The sequence below is a fragment of the Ursus maritimus genome, unplaced genomic scaffold (genome assembly GCF_017311325.1).
Source record: "Ursus maritimus isolate PB19 unplaced genomic scaffold, ASM1731132v1 scaffold_35, whole genome shotgun sequence".
In the NCBI taxonomy this organism is placed as follows: Eukaryota; Metazoa; Chordata; class Mammalia; order Carnivora; family Ursidae; genus Ursus; species Ursus maritimus.
In genome coordinates this window covers 11,041,066-11,049,558 of record NW_024426119.1, presented here as the reverse complement: position 1 = coordinate 11,049,558, position 8,493 = coordinate 11,041,066, and the positions used below count along the sequence as shown (strand labels likewise).

The window sequence follows — 8,493 nt, the reverse complement described above, 5'->3', positions numbered from 1 at the left end:
ATAATAATAATAATAATAATAATAATAATAATAATAATAATAATTCTGTTGAAACTGCTGATATTACAACTACTTAAACTGTAGCAGGAGATAATGGTCTGTAATCGGGGGAATAGTTGCTTTTCACACTGAGCGTCGTGGACGAGTTCCTGGCACTGCTTCCTTGACAGCTGAGGGGCGGGCGTCACGTGGTCGCCCTACAGTCTGGAGAAGAGCCTGCGAGGGTTCCGAAGGACCAGCCCGTCTTCTGGGTTTTGATGGTTCTCTGCTCTTAATGGAAGAACCGGTGCTTGAGTCTTAACTCCGTCTCCGTACCTTCTAATACCAAAGACAGGTGTCCAGTTAATCTTACTGGCAGGAATACACTGACACTTTGTGGGGCACTACCGTGTGGGTGCCATTTTTCTAAGCACCTTATGGTCTCATATCTTCCTGCCAACAACCCTCTGAAGCAGTTACTTTTACCCCCATTTTACAGATGATGAACATAAACTCGGTGTGTGTTAGAACCACCCAGAGAGCCAGGCAGATTGCTGGACTTGCCCCTGAGTTTCTGAACCAGTAGATGTGGGTGGGGCCTGATAATTTGCATTTCTAGCAAGTTCCCAGGAACTGCCCTTTGAGATGTGCTGGCTTAGGAATATTGGGTAATTGACCCAGGGTCACAGTACTTGTAAGTGGAAAAGCTGGGACTCGAGCCAGATCTGTGGGGGTCCCAAGTCCATGTTTTTAATTACCTGCCTTTACTGCCCTTACCAAGAGTTCGATTTGGCACAACCTGATAAAGGGTAGTTTAAGTGTGTGATTATTGACAGTACGGCTCTCGGTTCTGTCTGTCCTTCTTCCCAGTAAGGCAATTGATTCGCCAAAAAGGAAGCATGGCTGGCTTCTTGTCCTCATCTTGATGGTGGGAAGAGATATGTTCAAATCATGGTGTCAAGGCCAGGGAGGCAAAGGGGTTCCCATGGGCCGAGTCCATTCTGCAGTTTGGTAGTTGACGCCAAGCACCATAGTCCTGATCTTAGCAGATCCCTCGCCCTCCTGCCTACTCCAATGTGTGTGAGTCCTGGGGGCTGATGATTGGACTGAGATACTTGCGAGATTATAGAAATGGCAGAGAACGGAAGCTCTAAACAAGAGTTTTTGCACTTTTCTTAGAAAATTTACACTCATGAATTTGCACTTTTGTTTAAAAATAATTTCCTTGTGTGCTTTCTTGCAGATTAAAGGCTTACCTGAAGGTTTTGACCATCCCAAAATAGGGTCCAATTATTCAGTGAAAACGGTGGAGAAGACATGGAAAGCTCTGCAGGACTTCAAGGAAGGCAATGCCATCTTTACCTTCCCAAATACCCCTGTAAAGTGTGCTGGAGCCCCCCAGAAGATCATGTATTTGTCAGAAGCCTATTTCAGGAAGGTATGCTTCCTTCCCAGGGATAGAGACAAGGAGGGCAGATGGCGTTAATCCAGTGATGCCAGAATTCCATTTTATCCATGTCAAAATACCTTTTTTATTAATAAATTTTTATTACATATGTACAAAATTATATAATTGGAAGTTTATAAAATAGAAAAAATGAAGTCACTATAATCCAATTACCTTAATATAGCTGCTGTTATCAATTTGACCTGTCCTATTTTGTTCCCTATACATGTGTGTTTTGTTTTAGAGAGAGCATGCAGTGGGGAGGGGCAGGTGGAGAGGGAGAGAGAGAATCTTAAGCAGGCTCCACACCCAGAGTGGAGCCTGGTGCCGGGCTTGACCTCATGACCCCGAGATCATGACCTTAACCCAAAATGAGGAGTTGGACGCTAACCGACTGAGCCACACAGGTTCCCCTATTTCTTTTTTTCTAATGGTTACAATCATACCATACAAATTTAGCTGTACTACATTTTATTAAATAGTCTTTGTAACATACTTTTAATGTGTACATAGAAATCTTGTGGGAAGATATGTTAGCGATTGTTTAAATATTTCCGTATAGTTGGACAATCGATTGTACATTGTTCTTTCATATAACAATATCCTCAATTGCTCCCACTCAAGTTCAAGATTATGAATATTTTCTGGCTCTTGATAAACATCTTTGTTTATTAAGCGGGCAAAATGCCAATTCTAAAGGCAAAAATAAAAAAAATGTTGACATAGAAGTTCAGACCTTGGTGGAAAGAGCTATTTGGGTGGGGACACTCTGCATTCCTCATGCGTGTCAGAGCCAGTGTCCGCAGCTCGAGCACCCCCGGTGCGAAGCTGTGGGGAAGCTGCTTCCGCCCTCCTGTCCTTGTGTGGGATGTCACATTTGGTTTCTCACAGTGTGGTTTGACCTGAGGCAGTGGCAGGATTCAAGCAGCCGGTAGTTCTGTAAAGGGACAGGTGAGAGAAGGGGAGGGGCAGGTGGGACTGAAGAGCCACCTGAATGTGTGCTTGGAACCCACCCTGGGAAGCCTTCACCTGAGTTATGCAAACCTATGCCACCCCCCTGGGGAACTAAGGAACAGTTCGAGTCATTGTTTCTGTTTCTAAGAAATGTCATTCTGGGCCACGAGAATTACTGGATGGCACAGCCTTTTGAGGTTTTTACCCACCTAACTTCTTTCAAATAGTGTGATTCAGGGACGCCTGGGTGGCTTAGTCAGTTAATCATCTGACTCTTGATTTTGGTTCAGGTCATGATCTCAGGGTCGTGATCTCAGGGTCGTGAGATCGAGCCAAGGTCGAGCTTCATGTCGGACTCCGCGCATGGCATGGAGTCTGATTGAGATTCTCTCTCTCTCTCCCTCTCCCCTGCGCCTCCCCCAACCTCCCTCTTTCTCTCTCTCAAGACAAACAAAGAGTGTGATCCAGGTGAGCAAATCCTAAAAGGAGCTGAACAAAGGAAAGGGGAGACTAGCTGTTTCTTCCCACCTGGAATTCTCTTCGCAAAACTCTTTTCTATCTAGTCTTAGATGGCTGAGAGGAAGTTTCTCTTTCAGGCCCTAGGAGATCTTAGGCATTTGGGAAAATACCAGCCTCTGAAACATATGAACAGTATGAATGTATATGAGCCATTGGGACGGGAACTTTGTTCACCACTGTTCCTGCAGCACCTAGAACAATACCGGCCAACTCTAGGACCTCATGAAATACTGAGTGGATGAACAAACGAGTATATGAATATACAATTCAGCTTGTCTTTCCTGGACTTGACCTCCATCTCTGCCTTCACATGAACGGTACCCTCTTTAACCCCTGACTCAAATGTGCGCTTATTTTTCTGTGTCACTGACAGAAAATAAGAAGGAGACGGTGTATTGGTTCACACCTCTCCCCACCAGTATATAGTGATGGAGAAAGCTGGTGAGCTCTCTTCTGAGGGTTTTAATTCTTGTCTAGGTTAAAAAAAAAAAAAGTGGCTGAAGTAATGCTTTGATGTTGGTTGTTTTTGTCCTTTCCTTTTTTCCCCAGACAGGGAAGCGATCCAAGGCCAATATCATTTTCAACACTTCCCTTGGAACCATTTTTGGGGTTAAGAAGTACGCGGCGGCCCTGCAGGAGATCATCCGGGAGAGGAACCTCACCGTTAACTACAAGCAAAACCTCATTGAAGTCCGAGCTGATAGACAAGAGGCTGTTTTTGAGAATCTGGACAAACCTGGAGAGACCCAAGTGATTTCAGTGAGTGGTCAGTTACACACGGCTGTAGGTGCCGGCGACACTGTGGCTCCCACCTCCCGGCTGCCATCGCGTGCTGGGGGAGGCTGGTTATACTGAGGGTATCAGGGCAGCGGTAGGGGAGAGGGTGGATCAAAATGGGTGGGGACGAGAAAGAGGTGAGAGACGGTGTCCCTGGGAGCTGAGGAGCGTTGATCTGGTATCAGGTGAATTTCGATCCTATTTTGCATCTCTGTTTTTCTTCCCCTGAGTCACTTGAAGTAGCCCAAAATATTTGATGACTTCAGGTCTTGCCTAGAGTTCAGGAAGGGCTTCCTTCAATGGGCTATTTGGTGATTGTCTTGATTTATGGACAACAGCCCTGCCTGTGAGTTGTTCACGAGTGACGTGTGGGGGGTGTCTTTAAACATCTTTGACCTGTGCACAAAAGGAGGCGCTTCGGAATCCTTGAAAGACCTTGGGGAGCCATACCCTAACTTGGAAAGATTGTGGGCTTGGATTCTGCGTGTGCGTTCCTTCTTCCGTGTGCCAGGAATCGTCCTTATGTAGAGGCGTATGAGATTAAGAACGAGATGTCAAGGCATCTGGAGAAGCATCCATGGGAGAATCGCTTGTTTATGGCACTCTGGCAGGAGCTGTTAGCAATGAGAGAACGGCTCACGGTGACATTTTACTCATTCCGCAGTTTTAGAGGAACGAAGGTTTCCATGAAAAAAGGAATTTTGAAGTGAGCCAACAACAAATCTTTTAAGCATCAAAACTTCACATCTTAAGCTTTTTAGTGCACGCTTTTTCTAAAATGTATTGCACACATCTTTCCTTTCTTAAGTGGTGTGTATTGACTCTCATTTAAGATGTTACTGATGACTCAAGGTCATAATTTTAAACTTTTATTTGTGAATAATCTCAGACGTAGAGAAACTGCAAACATAAAACCAGTACAAAGAAAACTGTACGTTGTGTAGCCTTTACCTAGATTTGTTTATTTTAGAGTTTTACCCTATTGGCTTTATCATTTGACCTCTGTCTCTCTCCACATATAAAATATAATAGAATAGAATATATTCTCAAAGCCTCTAAAGGTGAGTTATCTACTTCATACATCATGGCCCTTTACCTAAATACTTTACTGTAAATCCTTTAAGAGATCCCTTTTCTTTTACATAACCACAGTACAGTTACCAATTTAGGAAATTTAACATGGGTACAATATTTTAATCTATCGTTTGTATTCTGATTTTGTTGATTGACCCAATAGCATTTATAGAGCTTTTCTTCCTCCAGGGCAGAACCCAGTCAACAGGCAGGTATTGCCTGTAATTGTGATGTCTCTTGAGCATCCTTCGATCTGGAACATTTCCACGGCCTTTCTTGGTTGATATTTTGGAATACTACAGCCTGCCTCCCACCGCTTTATTTTTTAATAGAATGCTCCTCATGTGGGGTTTGTTTATGTTTTCTTGTGATCAGTTTTAGGCTGAGTATTTTATTTTATTTTTTTAAAAAGATTTTATTTATTTATTTGACAGAGAGAGAGGCAGCCGGTGAGAGAGGGAACACAAGCAGGGGGAGTGGGAGAGGAAGAAGCAGGCTCGCAGAGCAGGGAACCTGATGCGGGGCTCGATCCCATAACGCTGGGATCACACCCTGAGCTGAAGGCAGACGCTTAATGACTGAGCCACCCAGGCGCCCCTAGGCTGTGTATTTTAGACTAAAGTATTGCATGAGTGATGTCATGTCTTTCTAGGGTATCACATTTGAGAGCACAGAATGGTCCCCTGCCCCCACTGATGATGTTCATTTGGACAACCAGTTAAGAGATGGCCCGATTTCTCCACCGTTTAATTATTATTCTTTCCCCCCCTTGCTACTAATAAGAAGTCTGTGGGGAGACACTTTAAGACCAAGCAAACACCATACTCCCTCCTCATTAAGTTTCCCACTGGATTTGCCACCCACTGATGATTTTTGCCTAATCCAGTCTTTACCATGGTGGTTGCAAAATGATGATTTTTCCAACCAAGCTTTCTCTCTACCTTTAACAGTAGGCTGTTAGGATTCTGTGTGCAAAAGCCCTCCTTTCTCTCTTAATTCATTATTTATTGGTATGAACTCATGAATTTTGTTTTTACCCCTAATGGTTTATAATTCATTACTGTCCATAATTGTTTTGATGCTCACGTTGTCCCAGATTTGGTCAGTAGGAGCCTTTCAAGATGGCGATGCCCTTGTGACTTGTCACCATCATATTTTTGACCATTTTCTTGCTTTCTGATGACACAGGATGTCCCAGGCTCATCTAATGTCTGCTTGCTGCAGCTCAGGGTCATAATTTTGAATAGCTTTTCTATAGTTCTGCTCCTAAGGCCTCCTAGGGCTAGTTATCACCTTATAAAAGGGTCTCAGACTACTCTGTTATTTGATTTTGTGTGTGTCCTTTTTGTGGCTCTCCGGTTTTCTTCTTTCCTGGCTGTCAGGCAGCTGTAAGTGACTTTAGCAGGTCCCTCCAGCTTCAGCTCTTTTAAGCTGCTGCTGCTAATTCTTTATTGGCTGGAAAATGAGATAGCCAAACTTGTTCAGTTCTACGTAAAGTAAAAGGGAATGGGCTACAAGGGAGGGCCCACAACATACTTTATGAGCAAAGTGTATGCGCTTGAGTGCATGAACTTAATTTTGTTTTTTGGTCTTTTTTACTTTGGTTCTCGGCTGTGCTGTGGATAGTTGAAGTTGTGGATGGGGACTTGGATAAATAAATGGTTATTGGTCTTCTAAACGGTTTGTAAAGAAGAAGGATATTTGTGTCCCCTTTGAGTGATAGGATTTCAGGTCAGATTTTCTTTCCAAACCCAATCCCACTCTTAAAATACGAATTTCAAAAAATCTACCAAAAGGTGTTGAAGTAGTGACTTTCAGCCCTCACTGCACACTGGAATCACCTGGGGAGATTTTTAATGTTCTGATATCTGAGTCTAACCCCCACAGATTTTAATTAATTAGTTTTGGGGGGCTGATGATTGGGAGTTTCAAAAGTTCCTCTGATAATTCTCAAATACAGGCAGGACTGAGAACCACCACTGTAAAGAATTAAAAAAAAAAAGAGAGAAAAGAAAAGAAATCCTATAGCCTAACCCCTGCCTTGTTCAACAGTCAACCGTAAGATATTTCTTTATAGATAAGGAAAGGGAAGGCGAAGGGACTTGTCCATGTAAATGACATTCTGTTTTTCATTGCAAACGAACCTGTTCCTTCAAGCCAGAGCTTCTAAGAGTGTCACCTACAGGTTTCATGTGTCAGAATCTCCTAGAGATTTCGTTTAAGTGCAGAGTCCTGGGTCTCTCCGAGACCCGCTGGATTGGGATCTCGGGGTGATGGGGCCCTGGAACCTGCATTCCCACAAGTCTCCCAATTGCTGCTCCTAAACATTAAAGTTTCAAAACCAGCATTCTGAATAGATTATTTATGTTCATGAAGAAGATCCAAGTTATTTATCATACATGGTTTGCAGAAATAACGTATAAAGGATAAGCTACAGCTAAATGCCAATGTTAATTTTCAATAAATCTATAAAGCAGATTTTGGCATGTCTTTTGCAGGATGTTAGCTCAAGTAAAGCTTCATGCATTTATGATGATTATATGGAAATATTTAACTTTCCTCCAGCAAAGATGTATGGAATTCATGCGTACTTGTAAAATTTAAGCAGATTAATGCCAATAGATAGAGATGACTCTGGTAAGATTTTGCCCTCGGCTAAAAAAAAAGTGGTTCTGGTTAACTATAGAAAAAATAGACCTAGCCTTAGTAATTTGGTGGATGATGGTTGTTGGCCATTTCATACATTATCCTGCAGACACGTGCTCAGGGTCCACGTTCATTAACAGAGCCAGGCTCAGGGACCTTGCAGAGGAGCACTGGCCATTTACAGCCCTGTTCTACCTTAGGGCTAATTAAACTTATAATGGTCTGAGAGCGGGAATGAAGACAAGCCACCCCCTAACTCCTTCCACCGCCCGTGATTGCCGAGCACTGACCAGGGCATGGACCGCCTTATGGAAACCAGAAGTTATTGACTATCACAAGGCTGGGAATGCTAAAGTTTTCACCTTAGTGAAATGTTTTTGGGACCCTTAAATCAGTTTGAAATTGCTAGATGGAGTTTTTTTATTTATGTAATACTTCATTTACATCATATTTTTGTAGTTTATCCTTTTTAGTCTTTTTATTATTATTTATAAATAAAAAAAATTAAATGAGCCATCCTAATTGATCCGAGTGGGTCAGTGCAGTGTTGCTAAGGGTAACGCTGCTATAGGGTTTTTTTTTGGGGGAAAAAATCCATCCTGTCCGTTACACTGTTCAGTAAACTCTTTACTGAATCAGATCCCTCTCTCCTCCAACATGCTAGCTAATAGTCTCACTACTCTTATTTCACCTTAAATTGGCATTCTGATGGTTTCCTTTATGGATTTTGAGAGGCCACCCCTATTTGGGAATGGTTCTCATTTACCAGCTCTGAACACAGACTATAGGTTTCAGGGATTGCGAGCACCTTTTTGCAGAATAAAAGCCAAGTACCAGACTTCACACGCAGACAGCTAAGGATCAGGGAGAGAGCCACTGAGAAACACCACGTCCTTTGTTTTAGGGATAACAGAAACGTCAGTGCGTTCTTTCTGAAGGTCAGTGAGGTCCGTTCCAGTGTTTCTTTTTTTTTTTTTAAGATTTATTTATTTATTTATTTGACAGAGAGACAGCCAGCAAGAGAGGGAACACAAGCAGGGGGAGTGGGAGAGGAAAAAGCAGGCTTCCGGCAGAGGAGCCTCATGTGGGGCTCGATC

The 8,493-nt window shown here is 43.0% G+C and overlaps 1 protein-coding gene across 3 annotated transcripts in view; it reads left to right on the top strand.

The window, feature by feature from the left end:
* SQOR (sulfide quinone oxidoreductase) overlaps positions 1-8,493 on the top strand; it is a 45,066-nt gene that overhangs the window by 29,948 nt on the left and 6,625 nt on the right. For all 3 annotated transcript variants that reach the window (XM_040620533.1, XM_040620535.1, XM_040620534.1), the window contains exons 5-6: positions 1,223-1,417; positions 3,449-3,658. In XM_040620533.1, the coding sequence (XP_040476467.1) occupies positions 1,223-1,417; positions 3,449-3,658 (405 nt within the window). The remainder of the gene's footprint in view (positions 1-1,222; positions 1,418-3,448; positions 3,659-8,493) is intronic.